At 40.6% G+C, this 19,871-nt stretch overlaps 1 protein-coding gene across 1 annotated transcript in view; it reads left to right on the forward strand.

Annotated features, from left to right (window-relative positions):
- The window catches only part of MRPS9 (mitochondrial ribosomal protein S9), a 116,887-nt gene that overhangs the window by 36,935 nt on the left and 60,081 nt on the right, over positions 1-19,871 (forward strand). The window contains exons 3-4 of the mRNA XM_075850347.1: positions 7,599-7,661; positions 9,226-9,256. Coding sequence (XP_075706462.1) covers positions 7,599-7,661; positions 9,226-9,256 — 94 coding nt within the window. The remainder of the gene's footprint in view (positions 1-7,598; positions 7,662-9,225; positions 9,257-19,871) is intronic.

Consider the following 19,871-nt stretch of genomic DNA (forward strand, 5'->3'; position numbering starts at 1 on the left):
ATCTTGCCTGTGACTTCCAGGATAAATGCTAGATATATCCAATGCAAAACAGGTGTTTTCCAGGAAAATCTTGTGTTGTGAGTCCATTGTATAACCTTATTTAATCAGTAGGCTGGTTGGGGATAGTCTTTAAACCTTGATGAAGAAAAGACACGCTAAGTAATAGATTAATGCAGCACAGATGCCTCCGGTGAGCCAGCTCCGCTTCCCACAGTCTATTTAGTGAAGGCTCCAGAGGAAGATTCTAATGGATAAAAGAATTACTGGAAGCTGAACAAAATGAACTTTTCTTTTAGCTCAATAGCTTTCAATAAAATAAAAGTTACAGGTCGTGCATTTTCTAGTTGCTATATTTAATCTATTAACCTATGGGAATTTTTGACACATGCATTAACTTGGCTTGTTGCCGAGAACACATCAAAGTCCCTTTATCTTTGGGATTTAAGCATCTGGGTAGGAAACTATTCAGCACTTATTGCCTAACCAGTGATTTGTACTGCCCTTTTTTATGTTCTGACCTAAATGTAGAATATGTGTATTAGGGCCTGTTCACATCACCGTTCGCTTTCCGTTCCGTCTGAGGTTTCCGTCGGGTGAACCCCGTAACGGAAAGTGAAAGTGAAACCACAGCTTCCGTTTCCGTCACCATTGATATCAGACTGAGGTTCAGCTTTAGTTCTGCATTCTGCCAGAGAAAGGGGCATTGTTTTGGTAACTTCTGCTGTACAGCCCAGTAATATGCAGCAGTGGTGTTAGGGACATCTAGTTTAGAGCACAATTTAAACCTACATTTGGGTAACCAGAATAAAAGAATTAATTCTTAACTGCCCTGACAATTTTCACACGATTTTGAGTTACACAAATAAAACATGAAATATAAAATAAAACATTATATACCCATACACATATGTTTTCTTAAAGAAAACTCCTTAGGCCCTGTTCACATCACGTTTGGTCTTTCCATTCATCTGTTCCATCCGATGAACAGAAAGACAAACGGAAAGTAGCGTTTCCGTTTGCAGTATCATTGATTTCAATGGTATTTTTTTTTTTCTTTCAGTTGGCTTCAGTTTGCGTCCGTTCTGCTAGGTTTCCATTTTTTCGCTGGAAACTATAGCATAGTGGGCCTATCATGCCCCTACCTGCCATAACTTGAGTACATCCAACTCTTTTATTCCACCACCAAATTACGTAAGAAGTTACAATTTACTGAAGCCCAGCAGTCCAAGTGTTTGTTTATTTCACACGTTATAGCCACTAAAGCCCAAACTTTAAAATTCTAGCGTCCTGGGTTCCATCTACCCTTCATAGGTGGTACCCCGCGGTTCCTGACGTCTGCTGGTGCTCTGGTGTGGCAGGAGGCACTGTCACATATTTAGTGGGGCTGCCCTGCCTTTCCTCCTAATTGTCAGCGAAGTGACGAGCATTCTCATCATATTTAGCATGGCCTAATCCACATATTAAAAACACTTTACATGCCATCTTTTACAAGCAAAAAAAACAAACAATTATCCCTTGCCGTTTTAGGTCTGTCGAGTCCCTCAACTCTGCAGAATTGGTACAGGGAGGTAGCCCAAACACGGCGAGCGGAGGAGCCCCATTTCTCAGACTCCAGACCCGATGTACCAACACTTGGTTCCACTTGACTGCCTTCCAATATTCCTTCACATACCACATCCTATGGTGATGAGTTCCACCTCTTGTGAATCATCAGGCTCTGTAGAGGCCTCTCGGCGCCCTTGCGTCCTCCCCAGTGCTATCCCTTTCTCCACCCCCCCTCCCTCTTTCTTATTCCCTTTGTGCCTGTGTTTTTTGTCTTCCCCAGTAGATTTAGTGCTATTCTTTCACTCCTTGCTGATCCCAGAGAACATGGGTCCATCCTGATGGCTCGAATACACTTGATGGTCCTCTTCATTTACCTGTGCTCCCGCTGCATTGCACGTGCATCCAGAGCCTGCTAAGATGTCATCCTTTTTGGACTAGCAGACACTACATCGGACCTTCCAGAATTTTCCACCACATACCGGGACTAATCCTGATCACTCCCTTTACGTGAACATGTTTGTTGATACTTTTTGCATGTTTTCCTGCTTGCCCTGTTTAAAAACTTTCGCTCTTTTTATTATATTTGAATTCGTAAAAACATTTGAATGAGAAAGCAAAGATTCTTGCCATACATACACCCTCGCAATGAAGGGGTTAACAACCATAGTGGGTCTACTTTACTGATTATGAAAGTTTGCTCAGGGTTTTGGGTAGGAACACACACAGCGTAAACACTGCAGATTTTTTGCAATGGATTAATTGCGGAAAATCCACAGCGTATTACAGTAGCAGCAGTGTTGGTGAGATTCCAACAAATCTCATCCCCGCGCTGCATAAAAATGCTGCTGTAAAAACCGAACACAAATTGACCTGCGGTGCGGTTACATTAACCATAGCATGTCCATTAACCGCAGCTCTTCTGTTGCGAGTTTGCCCATTGAATTCAATGAGGTGCTTAAGCCCGCAACAAAGCAGTGTGTTGCGATATTTGCGGTGGAGTCACAGCGATGCGCCGCAAAAATCGCAAGTAAGAAAAATAAAAAATAAAGTTATACTTACTCGGGGTTCCCTGCATCTTCTCCAGTCTGACCTCCCTGGATGACGTTGCAGGCCATGTGACCACTGCAGCTAATCACAGGCTGCAGCATCACAGGGGCTTGCAACGTCACAGGGAGGCCGGAGCGGACATCCAAGGAGGGAGGGGGTAAGTGTGAGATCAATCCCTGCGGTGTTCAGGGCGGATACACTGCGCAGCTTAACGCTGTGTATCCGCCCTCCATACACTGTGTGCGTTCGTACCCTTACCATTTAAGAAGGAGATAGTTAATACAAAGGTGAACGAAACGTATTTTTGTGTATCATTTCCTATCTTGTAACATAATAGCAGCTCCACCGTATGAGATATATACCTGCATTATAAAGTAATCCTATTTATAAGCAGAACAACTTATCAGGATGGAATTTCTCAGATCACACATGGCTATGAGTATCTTCGTATCAGTTGCTAGATATGAGAGATTGTTCCTAGAGCCCTATTTTATTACTTCTCTTTGACATGTTACAACATAAGTTATTTTTTTGCCCGTTTCTCTAATGATGAGGGCATGGAAAAACAAATGCACTGCAGACAGTGATGTATTTCTTTACCCAGACTTGGTAAGTAGATCATCATAAATTTTGTAATTGTCAACTTTTTACTGCTGTGTAATTAATCCCTAATTTCCTTTTGAGTATGATAGAATTATACTTGCCACATATCTGTCAATGTCAAATTCTTTATTCTAAGAGTCGTTATCATAAATCAGTGTATTATATACCAAAGTACGAGAACTCCCTCTAATTAAAAAATAAAATAGTAGTTCTTTGAGGTTTCGGAGGTTAGCCTTCATCATGGTAAAAAGGGACCCTGTCATGTGGTACATTCTGTCCAATCTGTGGGCAGCATGTTATAGAGCACGAGGAGCTGAGCAGATTGATATACATATTTTTTTTGGAAACCATTTATAATAATCCGTATTTTACTGTATACATTTCTGATAATTCTTGGCATAGGAGACAAGTGACAAGTTATCTCTGTATGCATACCCTCACAAGAGTGTCAATCACAGTAGGACCGCCCACTGGACTCCCAATCCCATAATGAGTACGGATTTATTTATATAAAATACATGTTATCCTGAATCTTTTTTCACAATGTTTTATATATTCATCTGCTGAGCTCCTCCAGCTCTATAAAATGCTGCCGCCAGATTGGACAGCATGTACCACATGACCGGTTCCCTAAACCAAAAACTAACTTGTGTAGAAAAACATAAATTTTAAGCGTTCTTGTTTGAACTACATGTTCTAGTACAAGTGTTGTATTTTCCCTGCTTCATGGCTCAACCTGTCCCTGCTATAAGTCTTAAATAAAAATAAAATAAAAAAGCTGACGACGAAACACGCATCGGGGTGTCTGTTAGTTTTCTGTGGTTTGTCTTTTTGGGGGATCAATACGGGTTGTATTTGACCTAATTTGGGTCTTTGATCCTTGTCACTTGTGCATCTGTACCCCTTGTCTAGTGAATATGTACTTGCATACTAGTAATTTATGAGGTGTATTTTTGTACAGTAGTATTGAGTATTTATAGACCAGAACCCAATATTGATTGTATATGTAATTTGATGCATTGTGATACCACCACATTTTATTGTATGTTATTTTATATCTATTTTTTGTGATGGCCTATATACCGAATTTATCGGACTATAAAACGCACCTGACTAAAAGCCGCGCGGACTCAGGTTTTAGACAACAGAAAATAGGAAAAAACTTCATATTTTACTTTTTACACAGAAAAAACTATTGGTTAAAAAAAATAATTTGTTCAGTTTCACCAAATTCTGAGAGCCATAACTTATATTTTTTCATCATTTGAGCGGTGTGAGGGCTTATTTTTTGCAGGACAAGATGGTTTTTATTAGCACCATTTTTTTGGTACATACGATTTTTTTTTATCACTTGTTTTATTTAATTATTTTTAGCGCTATGGTGACCAAAAGTCAACGATTCTGGGGTTTTAAATTTATTTATTTTACGTCGTTCACTGTGTGAGTCAACTAATGCTATATTGTAATAGTTTCAGACTTTTACGGACGCAGCGATACCATTTTTTTTTTTTTTTTACATTGTGCTTGGGGAAAAATGGGAAAAGGGTTTTTTGTTTTTGTTTTTTGTAACTTTTAAAAAAAAATTACACTCCTGATAATTGATCTCTTTTATTTTTTTTACACATTTTATTCGTTCCCCTAGGGGACTTGAACGAGCTATCATTAGATCGCTGGTACGATACACTGCAATACATGGATGAGTTACGGAAACCGCGTAACTCGCTGAGCTACGCTGTTTCCGTAACTCCCATAGTAGTGAATGGCAGTTACAGAATCAACGTAGCATATCTGGCATATGTTATTCTTGGGTGATTTTTTTTAAAATATCACTAAATTAAACTGGTTAGTTTTTTAGTTAGAATCATTTTTATATCATAATCCCAGCATAGTAACGTTGTATGTAAGGTAGGGCTAGGCGATTTTTGCCCAAAAATAAAATCTAGATTTTTTTTTTCAACGCTTTGGGCGATTTTTCGATTTAAATCTCTATTTTCTTATTTTTTTTCTGTTTATCAGTAATACCAAGAGATAATTGAATATTTTATTTATATAAATAACTTTTTAACATATATTGCTTTAATTATTGTATGTAACTTCACAATTTTTAACCTCTGCCAATACTTTATTTTTTCATAAATACAATTGGAAAAATGTATATCTAATTGATTATAACTTCTGTGTTCCCTGGCAGGGAACAGGTTAACAGAATCTATAATTAATGAGGCACTGCGTGCACTAACATCCCTCTCTACCCATCACCACCTCAGCCGGTCTCCGACATTGCCGTATTCACACGACCGTGATTGGACCGTGAAAAACTGTCCGTGTGTCAGCCGGATTTCGCGTTCCAATCACGGTACGTGTGAACGGGACTCCTGGCGTCAGTCATTTAGGATACAGTCACACGACTGAAAAAAATGGCCATTAATAACTGATCAATGGCCAGTTTTTCATGTCAATTTTGCATTCAGAATCTCACTGCCTTGCAGATAGCACCCCCATGTAGATCATACCCCACCTTGTAGATCGCAGTAGCACCCCCTCCCTTGTAGATAGCACACCCTCATGTAGATCGCACCCCCACTCCCCTTGCAGATCGCAGCACCACCCGCCTCCCTTGTAAATCGCAGCACCACCCCCCTTCCTTGTAGATCGCGCTGCTGTAGCTGCCACTAGGAGCTAAATCCCCGGTTAGAGGTTGCCGACGCTTTGGCCGGGGATTCAGCTCCTAGTGGGAGCTACAGTGGCGCGATCTATAAGGGGGGAGGGTTGTGGTGCGATCTACAAGGTACAAGGGGGGTCGTGCAATCTGCAAGGGGGGTTCTATCTACAGCGGGGTGGTGTGGCTATGTACTAGGAGCCCCTGCTCCCCCCCCCCCCCCCGAAACTGCTATTCCGTGCTGTATCATTTTGTTCACTACAGAACAGTTGAAACAGGGACAGAACGGGGCAGATCAGGCAGTGACGAGGGGGCAGAGCTTCCTCCTGCAGCACGGCGTGACGGCGCCACTAAATAATTGATTCTACGATTCTGTTAAACAGAATAGTGAGAGTCCTTGGGGGCGAATTAATCAAATTAATTTGATCGCCCAGCCCTAATGTAAGGCTGAAAAAAAATCCTAACTCCATCCATATCAACCTATTCTCCTGTAATGTTGATCCAAAGGAAGGCAAAAATGCCCATGAGGCAGAATCCAAATTTCTTTCTGTCTCCAAATAATATAAATCCCTAGATCAACGACCCATCTCCAGTAATCTAATGCCCATAACTTATAATATTATCACTTTCAGGAAAGGCATCCATAGTCTTACTACTCTTACAGTGAAGAACCCCCTTCTATGTTGGTGTAAAAACCTTCTCTCTTCTAGACATAGAGGATGCCCTCTTGTTATAGTTAAAGTCCTGGGTATATATCGATCATTAGACAGATCTCTACTGACCTTTTTGATATATTTCTGCATGGTTCTTAGGTCACACCCTCAGCCGTCTTTTTTTTTTTTTTTTTTTTTTTTCTAAAGTACTGTAAATAGCCCCGAATTTAGATCTTTATGGGTCCTGTAGTCCACCTATTCAATTTTTTTTTTTTACAGCCGAGCACTATATCCGCCATTTGAGAATTTGTCATATATTCTCACATTTTCAAAAATGTATGGGTCTTTGTCAGTACACATGTTGGTCAAATCATGGCTACAAATATGTTTATTTGTAGTCCCTATTAATCTGATTTAGAGGATGGGATCATATTTAGGCAGGTTTCACACATGAGAAATATAGACATATTTTTCTACATACCGCCTCGGTCAAGGATTTAATAACCTGAACTATCGAATGGGGTCGTTAAAGGGGTTGTCTGTGCATGGGGTGGTCCACAGGATAGCTCATCAGTATATGAGCGATGGGGATTTGACACCGGGACCCCGCACCGATCAGCTGCGACTGCCTCCCTGCACCAGATGTTATGCAGTGGCCGGTGTCTGAAGCAGATGGCCCCATACACTGGAATAGGAGCAGAGCTGCATTACTGCAGCACAGCAGCTATACTGTGACTAGAGCCATCTGCTTCTAGAACGGATATCCGGTGCCCAGAGGCAGCCGGAACAGCTGATCGGTGCGGGGTCCAAGTGTTAGACCTCCACCGATCCTATCCTGTGCATAGGTCATCATTATAAAAAAACGCCCTGTGCCCGGACAACCTTTTTAAGCCTGTGATTGGACCGGGATTTGCAGCCATAAAACGGCGTCCTTAGTACTCTCGTGTGAAACCGGCAGTAATGTTTGTTTTTTAACACGGGTATCTTTTATCTTTTTCATTTTTAAGCTGAATGTGCTGATAAGAGGGTTATACGTGTACAGTACATTCGATTTCTGTAATTGGTGGTCTAATTTTATCCTCTTATTTCAGAAAGCCATTGTCTATCTCTTTCCCTCTGGATTATTTGAGAAGAGAGCCCGACCAGTTATGAAGGTATTGTGCTATAGCATATGTGTATCTTAGTTTAAATCTAGGTTCAGAACAAACCTATAAGTAAAATCACTGAAAATGGATGCTTTATCACCATGTCTGCATAGAAGAGTAGAGCAAATTGAACTTTTCTATAAAATAGAAGGCTCCTCTATAATTTTAGTCCGCTAAACTCTTATATACTAATTATGGTGGAAACATTTAAATTTTTGTAATAATTATATTCATCTACACCAATGCGTTTTGCACCTGTAGATTTTTAATGACTCATTATACCAAGTCACATGACTGATTTAAAGTGCATTTGTCCGCTTTATATGCTGCCCTACAGCTATAGGTCCGTACTCCATGTAGCCAAAATGCCAAAAAAATGTTGTGCAGTTTAACTTATAGGAGCTCTGAAAGAATAGAGCCCTTCAGGCTGGTTATTGAAAGGCTGCTGTGTATAAGTGCGTACAGAGCAGTCTGTCAATCACCGCAGAGATTGGCAGTGAGAGCGCTCCCCTTATGAATACAGCGCACACCGCTTATCAGTCTACTGTATTCTTTCTGCGATCCGATTTGCCATATGGCACAACAATTTTTATTTTTATTTTTTTGGGGCCGTGTTGGCTACTAGTAGTATAGTCCTTTAGCTATAATATGTTGCCCTTACCTGGGACCCGCACCTATCTCAAGATCAGGGCCCCCTGACCCCTTTACTACCTTCCTTTGCTGTTCTCCGGCCACTAACTCGAGAGCTAATGAAACAGCGTAGCTCGCTGAGCTATGCTGTTTCCGGAACTCCTATTGAATTCTATGAGAGTTACGGAAGCCGCTTAGCTGAACAGTTTCTGTACTCCCAGGCATCTCGTAAACCCTGTGGCTGGAAAGCAGCGGGAGAAGGTAGGACATGGGTCAGGGGACCCCTTCCTTGAGATAGGTGTGGGTCCCAGAGGTGGGATCCACATCTGTCCAACATTTCTGGCACATCCTTTGGTGAGACCACCCCTTTAAGCTGATCTCAAATAACTAATTGATTAAATATATACTGATCGTAAATTTATCAAGTATAAGGCCCCATGCACACGAACGTTCTTTTGCGGCCGCAATTCCCCCGAAAATCCACGGGAGAATTGCGGCCCCATTAATTTCTATGGGGCCATGCACACGACCGTGGTTTCCACGGTCCGTGCATGGCCCAGGAGCCTGGACCGCAGAAAGAACGGACATGTCTTATTACGTCCAAGCTCATAGAAAATTTGCGGTTGGCTCGCAGGTGACACTCCGCGTCCGGCCGACCCGAAAGTCACAGCCGTGTACATGGCTAGGGTCGTGTGCATGAGGCCTAAATCTTCAACGATTTTTTAGTGTTTTTCTGACCCGTTTTCTGTATAGATGACAGAAAATGCTTCATGCTGTCGTTTTTACTAAAACATGGAAAATGTATCAAAACTGGGGCAAAATGCCAATAATAAGAAAAAAACTGTATGTGTGAATACAGCCTGAATACAGACATATATAATTATGACTCAAAAGTCCTAAATTCACTGTCCTGATCCATATTTGCCTTGTTTTTCTTTCATAGCACCCTGATGAGATTTTTCCCAAGCAACTGGGTAAGTGATGAGAATTTTCAAATAGTCATTGTATGTATGTACCGTATGTATATATTCCTTTCAGCTGGAAATACATTAGGCAGTTCAGACAACCTTTTCTGAAAGACTTGTAGTTAATGGTTGGTCTGTGAAGGTTGTTGTTCGGACGACAAATAGGTGATCTACCTCTGCCTTGATCTGCGGCCTGGTTTGTGCTTCAATTGAGGGGGTGCAGATTTGGCATGAATGACTTTGCAGGATGCACCTGACAACAACTGACGAAATCAAACAGGGCAGTTCAACTTTTCTGCAGATATCCGCTTTCAGCCGTTCAAAAACTCTAGTGTATGGCCAGCTTAAGGCATCGATGTTATTTATGGACGAATAAGTGCGTCTCAATATATATCTATCTCTCGTTTCGGGCAGTAAGGAGTACTGTTAGTATTATACACATTACATATTTGGAAAGGCAAAATTAGCTGTTGCTAGCTTTAATTTAGGCTATGTAATGTAAAAGGGTATTCCCATCTCGTAAAGAGATGGCCTTTCACTAGAATATGTGATCATTTTATGATCGATGGGGGTCTGACCTCTGGGGCCTCCATCAATCCTGATACTGAAGGGGCAACAATGCTGATTTGGCGCAGTGTCCCCTTCACTGTTTTTCTGGGAATGCAGCTTTGCGATGAATTAGCGCTGTGGCTCTTCATTCTTAGGATCAGTGGAGGTCCCAGAGGTCGGACCTCTACTAATTCTAGCGACATTCCATCACTTTATAAGGTGGCAATAACATTTTACTATAGGACACGCTTTTCGGGATGCTGCATGAAGTTTTATCTCTAACTTTTAATCCCTTCCCGAAATTTGTCGTATGGATATGTCATGGAAAGCCAGTGCTTCCCGCATTTTGCCGTATCCATACGACAAATGGATGGCACCGGCTCAGAAGCTGAGTCGGTGCCATCATCGCTGGATGTAAGTGGTGTATTACAACTGACCTCCGGCTGTAATGGCAGGGACCGACATTCAGTGACATCCCTGCCATTAACCCCTTAAATGCAGCGTTCAAAAGTGATCGCTGAATTTAAGGAGTTTGCAGCTCATGGGCAACACAGCAATGAAATTGCCGGGGTTCCGGTAGCTGCAATGGCAACCGGAGGCCTAATACTGGCCTCCCGGTCTGCCTAGCACAGAAGCCGTTTAGGCCCGCCCGGAGGCGGGGCCTGAAAGGCTTCCGTAGCTGACAACAAGATGGCGCCGGTTCAGGAGCTGAGTCGGCGTCGTCAGCGGTGGATGTCAGCTGTATGTTACAGCTGATATCCACCTGTAATGGCAGCAACAGGAGCTAGCTCCGATTCCTGCCATTAACCCCTTAGATGCAGCGATCGCTGCATCTTAGAGGTTGCTAGCAGATCGGCAGCTCTGCCCTGCAATCGCAACAGGAGGACTAACAATTGCCTCGTGCTCTGCCATTACAGAAGCCGATAGGGCCCCGCCGGGAGGCGAAGCCTAATCGGCTTGCTGTCAGTGAATGACTGACAGATCTAATACATTGCACTACATAAGTAGTGCAATGTATTAGAAAAAAAAATCAGACAGATGGACCTTCAAGTCCCCTACTGGAAAAAAAGTGTGAAAAAATAAAGTTTTAAAATGTATAATAAAAGTTTATAATAAAAGTAATAAAATTAAATACAATCGCCCTGTTCCCTTATTAAGTCCTTTTATTATTGAAAAAAATAAAATAAACCATACCTATAAAAATATATTTATTTATTCCAGGCGGTGAACAGCGTAAAAAAGAAAAACTCGGAAAAACCTATACCAGAATTTCTGTTTTTTGGTCACTTTGCCCTACAAATATTGGAATAAAAAGTGATCAAAAAGTCGCACGTATCAAAAAATGGTACGTATAAAAACTATAGCTCGTCCCGCAAAAAAAAGCCCTCATTCAGCTCCGTAGACTAAATTAAAAAGTTATGGTTCTTACAACTTGGCGACAGAAAAAATACATTCTTTTTACACAAGTAATTTTATTGTGCAAAAAGTTGTAAGACATAAAGTTCTATAAATTAGGGATCGCCGGAATCGCACTGACCCGCAGAATAAAGTTAACATGTAATTTATAACGCATGGTGAACGCTGTATAAAAAAAACTAAAAAAAATCTATGCCAGAATTGCAGTTTTTTGGTCACCTGGCCTCCCAAAAAATAGGATAAAATGTGATAGAAAAGTCGCATGTACCCCAAAGTGGTACCAATAAAATCTACGGCTTGTCCTGCAAAAAAACAGCCCTCGTACCATTACGTCTATAAAAATATAAAATTAGTTAACCCCTTAAGGACGCAGCCTAGTTTGGGCCTTAAAGAGGCTCTGTCACCACATTATAAGTGGCCTATATTGTACATGATGTGATCGACGCTGTAATGTAGATTACAGCAGTGTTTTTTATTTAGAAAAACAATCATTTTTGACGGAGTTATGACCTATATTAGCTTTATGCTAATGAGATTCTCAATGGACAACTGGGCGTGTTTTACTATATGGCCAAGTGGGCGTTGTGGAGAGAAGTGTATGACGCTGACCAATCAGCGTCATACACGTCTCTCGATTCATTTATACTTCTCTCCACAACGCCCACTTGGCCATATAGTAAAACACGCCCAGTTGTCCATAGAGAAACTCATTAGCATAAAGCTAATATAGGTCATAATGATAGTTTTTCTAAATAAAAAACACTGCTATAATCTGCATTACAGCGCCGATCACATCATGTACAATATAGGCCACTTATAATGTGGTGACAGAGCCTCCTTAAGGCTCAGAGCCCATTTTTCAAATTTGACATATTTCACTTTGTGGTAATAACTTCAGAATGCTTATACCTATCCAAGCGATTCTGAGATTGTGTTCTTGTGACAAATTAGGCTATGTTAGTGTTAAAATTTGGTCGATATATTCACTGTTTATTTGTGAAAAATAGCCAAATTTAGAGAAAATTTGGAGAAAAAAAATTGCATTTTTCTGAATTTAAATGAATCTGCTTGTAACACAGAGGGTTATACCACCCAAAATAGTTAGTAGTTCACATTTCCCATATGTCTACTATATATTGGCATCATTTTTTGAACGTTTTTTTATTTTTATAGGACGTTACACAGCTTAGAACATAAGCAGCAATTTCTAATAATTTGAATAAAATTTAAAGTTTTTTTTTTTTTAGGTACCAGTTCAGATCTGAAGTGGCTTTGAGGGGCCTATATATTAGAAACCGCCATAAAATACCCCATTTTAGAAACTAGACGCCTCAAAGTATTCAAAACAGCATTTATAACGTTTATTAACCCTTTAGGTGTTTCACATTAATTTAAAGCACGTAGAGGTGAAATTTACAAATTTCATTTGTCAAAAAAATCAATTTTATTAAAAAAATTTTTTTCTGTAAAACAAAAGGTTTTACCAGAAAAACGCAACTCAATATTTATTGCCCAGATTCTGCAGTTTTTAGAAATATCCCACATGTGGCCCTAGTGCGGTAATGGACTGAAGCACCGGCCTCCGAAGCAAAGGAACACCTAGAGGATTTTGAGGCCTCCTTTTTATTAGGCACCATGTCCGGTTTGAAGAGGTCTTGTGGTGCCAAAACAGTGGAAACCCCCCAAAAGTGACCCTATTTGGCAAACTACACCCCTCAAGGAACTTATCGAGGGGTATAGTGGGCATTTAGATCCCACAGGTTTTTTGCTGCATTTTGTGGAATTAGGCTGTGCAATTGAAAATCAAATTTTTCCGATTAAAAGGTACAAATTTTTAATTTTGACAAGGAATAAAGGAGAAAAAGCACCCCAACATTTGTAAAGCAATACCCCATATGTGGTAATAAACTGCCGGGTGGACAAACGGCAGAGCTCAGAAAGGCAGGAGTGATATTTCACGTGTAGATTTTGCTGGATTGGTTTCTGAGCGCCATGTCGCATTTGCAGAGCTTCTGAGGTACCAGTACAGGGGAAACCCCTTAAAAGTGACCCCATTTTAGAATCTAGACCTCTTGAGTAATTCATTGTAGTTTTCTTGGGGTGCATGCGACTTTTTGATTGGTTTTTATTCTATTTTGTAAGAGGCGTGGTGACTAAAAAACAGCAATTCTACTATTGTTTTTTATTCCTTTTTCTTACAGCGTTCACCGTGCGCTATAAATGACATTCACTTTATTCTGCGGGGCGATACGATTATGGCGATACCAGATGTTTATAAAAAAATTTATGTCTTATGGCGTTTGCACAATAAAATACTTTTTATAAAAAATCATTCAATTTTTGTGTTGCCATATTCTAAGAGCCATAGCTTTTTTATTTTTCCATCAAGAAAGCCGTGCGAGGACTTATTTTTTTGTGTAACAAACTTTCAATCAGTACCATTTTTAGGTACATGTGACCAAAACATTTTAATTCTGGTATGGTTTATTATTTTCTTTTATGGCGTTCACCGAGCGGGATAAATAACGAAAGACTTTTGTAGTTCAGGCCGTTACGGACGCAGCGATACCAATTATGTATAGTTTTGGTTTTTTAATAAAAAAGGACTGATAAGGGAAAAAGGGGAATTTTTACTTTTATTACTTTTAAAACTTATTTTTTTACTTTGTCCCACTAGGGGATTTGAGGGCAGGAGGCCCTGATCGCAATTGTAATACACTGCTCTACATGCGTAGTTCAGTGTATTAGCGCTGACATTGTCAGGACACACTAGGCTTCTGTAGATCGCGTAGCCGGAGTCCATTGTTAGGACTCAGGTTTCCATAGTATCCATCGCCGCCCGCTATCATGTAGCGGGCCGTTGATGGAGGTTTAACCCCTAAGAAGACGCGATCGCTATTGAACGCGGCTTCTAAGAGGTTAATCTGCGGGGACCACCGCGATCTGTCCCTGCACATTGAGCTGCGTTAGCCTGCTGTCGGAAACTGCAGCTATCACAGCTCATGAACGGCGCAGTGTTTCATCCATGACATACTATTATGTCATGGAGCGCGAACGATGCAGTTACCATGACATAATAGTATGTCCTGGAGCGTTAAGGGTTTAACGCTCCAATAAGTCTGAAAATAAAAAATATGCAGTTGTACCGGCCCGAGGGAAACATTTCTTCTGTTTTAAGAGGCGAATTTTCAAGGCCCTAAAATTACGGAGCCAGGATGGGGAGGGCCAAGACATATCTGCTAGAAGCGAGGGTGCCCGTATTATACCAGGACAACACTTTCCCAGAAAAATTCCCCAAACTGCCAAGGTGCGGAGTGTGGACCAAAAGGGGGATAAGGAAGGACATTTATCAGTGCGACACCGGCCTATGCAGAAAGGATTGCTTCACAGCATAGCACACATCTATGGATTATTTTATTGCTTTTTTACCCCATTATTATACCCCCTGACTATGCCCCTGATGTACTCTGCCCATCTTGCATGTGCCCCCACATTATAAACTGAAATACCAGTAAGACTTCAAACAAAACTACTACTAAGCAAAATCCACGCCCCAAAAGCCAAATGGTGATTCCTCCCCTCTGAACTCTACACTGTGCCCAAATAGCAGTTTACTTCCACATATATGGCATTGCCATAACCAGGAGAACCCTTTTAACAATTTTTGGGGTGTGTGTCTCCAGTGGCACAAGCTGGGCACGACATATTTGCCACTGAAATGGCATATCTAGGGAAAATTTGAAATTTTTACTTTGCACCATCGGCAGCGCAATCATTTATGGAAAAGACCTGTGGGGTGAAAATGCTCAATACACCCCTTAATAAATGCCTTGAGTGGTGCAGTTTCCAAAATGGGGTCACTTGTCAGGGGTTTCTTTTATTACTTCATATCAGAGCCTCTGCAATTGTGAACCAATTCTGTGTAAATCGCCAAATTAGGCCTCAATTTTACATGGTACTCTCTCACTCCTGAGCCCTGTCAAATGTCCAGGCAAAAGATTAGGGCCACATGTAGGGTGATTCTAAAACCGGGAAACACAGCATAATAATTAGGGTATGTTCACACGCCCTATTTACGGACGTAATTCGGGCGTTTTACATCCGAATATACGGCTCCAAACCGCCGGCAAACATCTGCTAAATTTTCTTTGAAAAAATGTAGATTATCATTTTCACTTCCAATAATTTCTGCAAAAAAACCTGTGTGGTCAAAATACTCATTATAACTCGAGATAATTTCGTCAAGGGGTGTAGTTTCAAAAATAGGGTCACTTGTGGGAGGTTTCCACTGTTTTGCCCCCTCAGGGGCTTTGCAAATGCGACATGGCCTCCGCAAACCATTCCTGCATAATTTGAGCACCAAATGGCACTCTTTCCCTTCTAAGCCCTGTCGTGTGCCCAAACAGCCATTTATGACCACACGTGGGTATTGTTTTACTCGGGAGAAATTGCTTTACAAATGTTGTGGTGATTTTCCCCCTTTAGTCCTTTCATTAGCTAAAACGATGTTTTGTTTGAAAATAATGTAGATTTTAATTTTCACGGCCTACTTCCAATTTTTTCTGCAATAAACCTTTGTGGTCAAAATGCTCACTATACCCCTAGATAATTTTCTTAAGGGGTGTAGTTTCCCAAATGGGGTCACTTTTGGGGGATTTCCACTGTTTTGGCACCGCAAGAGCCCTTCAAACCTGATATGGTGCCTAAAATGTATTCTAATAAAAAGAAGGCCCCAAAATCCACTAGGTGCTTCTGAGGCCGGTGCTCCAATCTATTAGCACGCTACGGCCACATGTGGGATATTTCCTAAAACTGCAGAACCTGGGAAATAAATATTGAGTTGTGTTTCTCTGATAAAACAGTCTGTGTTACAAAAAAAAATGGATTCAAAATGAATTTCTGCAACAAATAAAAAATGAAATTTGTAAATTTCACCTCTAAATTGCTTTAATTCCTGTGATACGTCTAAAGGGTTAAGAAACTTTCTAAATGCTGGTTTGAATACTTTGAGGGGTGACGTTTTCAAAATGGGGTGACTTATTGTTTTTTTTTTTAATATATAAGGTCCTCAAAACCACTTCACAACTTAACTGGAACCTGTAAAAATAGTTTTTGGACATTTTCTTGAAAATCTGAGAAATTGCTGCTAAAGTTCTAAGCCTTGTAACGTCCTAAACAAAATAAAAGGATGTTCAAAAAAACAATGCCGATCTAAAGTAGACACATGGGGGATGTTAATTAGCAACAATTTTGTGTGCTATAACTGCCTGTGTTACAAGCAGATACATATAAATTTAGAAAAATGCTAATGTTTGCAAGTTTTTTGCTAAATTTTGGTGTTTTTCACAATTAGATACTGAATGTATCGAGCAAATTTTGGCAGTAACATAAAGTCCAATGTGTCGCGAGAAAACAGTCTCCGAATCGCTTGGATAGGTAAAAGCATTCCGACGTTATTACCACATAAAGAGAATTGTCAGATTTGAAAAATGAGGCTCTGCCAGGAAGGTCAAAAGTGGTTAAAGAGGGAAGGGGTTAAAGGGTAACTAAACGTTTAATTTTTTTTTTGACGTGTCAGAAGTTTTAAACGGTGGGGGTCCGAGAACTGAGATCCCCACCGATCGTTAAAACGAAGCAGCAGAAACACTCGGGTGAGTACTGTGCCGTTTCATTTGAGATCGGATTTCCTTGAAAAGTCTTTGAGCCCGTACACCGCTCATTTATTTACTATCCACGGGATAGGTGATACATTCTATATCACTGTGAGCCTCACCGGTGGGAGTCCCAGCAGTGGGCTTCTCAATGATCACTAGTAATGGGGTTCGCCATTCCTCCTCACCAACATGTCCGCTGTAAGGAGGAATTTGTGTAGAGGGATATCAAGCATGTTGCGGTTCCATACAACTAGTAAGCAGTGTGGGTTTCCTTTGATCAAACAAATGGATACATGATGGTAAATGTTTGTGGAAAAATATATTTAACCCTTCAAAACATACATCTTTTTGTTTTTACCTTCATACATTCCAAATATCATAATTTTTTTTTCCGGAAGAAGTCCTTTAAATGGCTTAGATATTTATTGTACAGATTGCTACAGGAATAAGAACGTCAAATATGTTTCTCTGTTGCACCATTACCAACCCATGTGGATAAACCCTGAAAACTGTATCTCGCCCTCTCTCCTCTACTTCCCTAGTCGTTAGTACAGGGCCCTACTTCCTCAGTAGTCACAGCAGCCCCCCACCATTTCTCTCACGCCTCTCCATCCCTTTCTCTACAGTCCATCCCCCTTCCAGTAGCCACAGCAAGGCCCTCCCATCCTTTTTCAGTATTGTCGGCAACCCCCTCCCCTGATCCCTCCCACAAGTAGTATGAGCAAGTCACCCCACCCCCAACTCCTTCTCTCAGTTGTCACAGCAGGAGCTTTTGTAGGTCCATCCCCTTACTAGTCACAGCTAGACTCTCACCTAAGCCCCTTCTTCTCTCTGTAGTAACAACATGCCCCTCCCCCATGTACTCCACTCCAGTGCTCCCACAACACGCCCTCTGTTGGCAGAATGCTACATACAAGCAGCCATTTCTGGCTGCTGTATATTGCTTCTTACATCAGAGTCTGAAAAACAGAGAGTAATGGAGGAGGAGCACAGAACACCTGACTGCATAGGAAGTATACCAGCCCAGAGGATGCGAAATTGCCTTTTTTGGAATCCAACTGACTTAAATAAATCTATGGACGAACTCGGGAACTCTGTGTGCGCCAAATGAAGAACGTGAATGTACCCTTAGAAGCATAAATGTAAACTAATCACATAGGGTTCTGTAGTGGCCTTATTTGCATGGTTCCTTTAAATTTTAGGAATTCTGCAATGCTGAGTGAACCTAAATTTAATTGCTAATGAAAATACAACATAATTGCTTTCATAGATGTACATTGTGAAGTAAATAAAAAAAAAAAGAAAAAAAGAAAAAGATCCAGAAATATAGCTAAGCACTCTTGGGTTCAATAAGAATAAATAATTATTTTATTTTTTGATTCCAGATAATACTGGTAAAGTTAATTTTATACAAAAAAAAACATTTAAAAAGAGAATTCTCCTGGCCAGGAAAAAGAACATACAATAAACCTTCAAAACATAAGTGATATTGCCTGATGGATATATAGCATGATGTATATGTGTTACACGATTTTACAAAAAGATTTCCAAATGGAAAACCGCTGGACTGTGTTCACACTTGCGGTTTTCAAACATGTATGTAATTTGTATCACAATATTGCCAAAATACCTATTTGAAGTAGCTGGTAATGAAATTAATAACGAGATTTTCTTCATATGCATGTAAAATGACTTGACTCTCAAAATAGAAAAATAGCCTCACGAATTAAAGAAATGTGGTTATAAGCGTGCTTTTTTTCTCTCATCAAGTGGATCGATAGTTCCAATTCAAATCTAATGGTGATAGGAAGTCTTTTCACAGACCCTTGGGTCAATGTATAGCCCTCAGGCAGTTGGACTTTGAAGTAAGATATAAACTTATATGGGTTTTTACCTTCACCTCCGACATCCAGTAAGTGCCGGGAAGACCATGCAGGGAGGTAGTTAACTCCGGTGTAAGGAATGGCAGATCTCCTCAAGAGGGAAGTTCGCCTGTGTGGCCACACATTTGATTTCAAAGCATCCACATCTCCACCATTGCTTCCCTTGGCGCTTTCCCCTATTGATCCATGCAGGCAATAACCGCTGTACTCACGGAGGTAGGGGCCCAGCAATGCAGGATCGCACACTGATATTTCAGGTGAATTGAAGGCACTCCAAAAGGAACGGACCCAACTGGACAGGATCGCACGCCGGCAGCCAGGTAGGTAATTATTCCAACGTATGTTCCTTTCCACGTGTGATCTTCAACACTGGACAGGTATTCTCTGGGCAGGGTTAGGACGTCACTACCCGCCCCATTGATTAGAACAGCTGACGCGTTTCATCCCTGGACGGGATTTCTTCAGAGCAGTTTGACAAGTGCTGCCAAACACACTATATTTATAATGTCCCAAATTCATTCATTGGTTCCATAATAAAAAACATAATGTTTCACACGAAGATATTATGGATATTATATATTTAAATCTTACATGAGATGCCGCAATGATATATATCTCTCAATTTAAATAGCAGGCAAAAATATTTTTATATTCAAACAGACAATTAGAATATCCAGAAAATCAAATTCATAGATATATTCAGTATTTATCCGGGGGAGGGCAATCAATGGTGTGTCTCTACTTGGTCAGAATAAGACCAATATTGAATTTTACATAGTAATACAATTACTGCCTGAATTTTATTATTAATATTAATTCTTCCGTAAATACGGATAACTACTACTATCTAGACTTTGTAGTAGATTTATGGAGGAACAAGTTTTTCTTCAATAGGGGATCCCCCCTTAAATCATTTTGACACAAGATGAAATTTGTTCAATTCTTTAAAAATATATTATATGGGATATATCCAACCATACACATAAGCATATGAAATACAGATAATACTTCAGGGGAGGCAGGGAAGGAGAACCACTACCTGTTAAGGCATCAGGACCCGGGTCCCCACCACCCCCAAAGCAGAATCGATCTCAATACAATCAATATTGGTTTGATAATTTT

This window comes from Rhinoderma darwinii, chromosome 2 (assembly GCF_050947455.1).
Source record: "Rhinoderma darwinii isolate aRhiDar2 chromosome 2, aRhiDar2.hap1, whole genome shotgun sequence".
Taxonomy (NCBI): domain Eukaryota; kingdom Metazoa; phylum Chordata; class Amphibia; order Anura; family Rhinodermatidae; genus Rhinoderma; species Rhinoderma darwinii.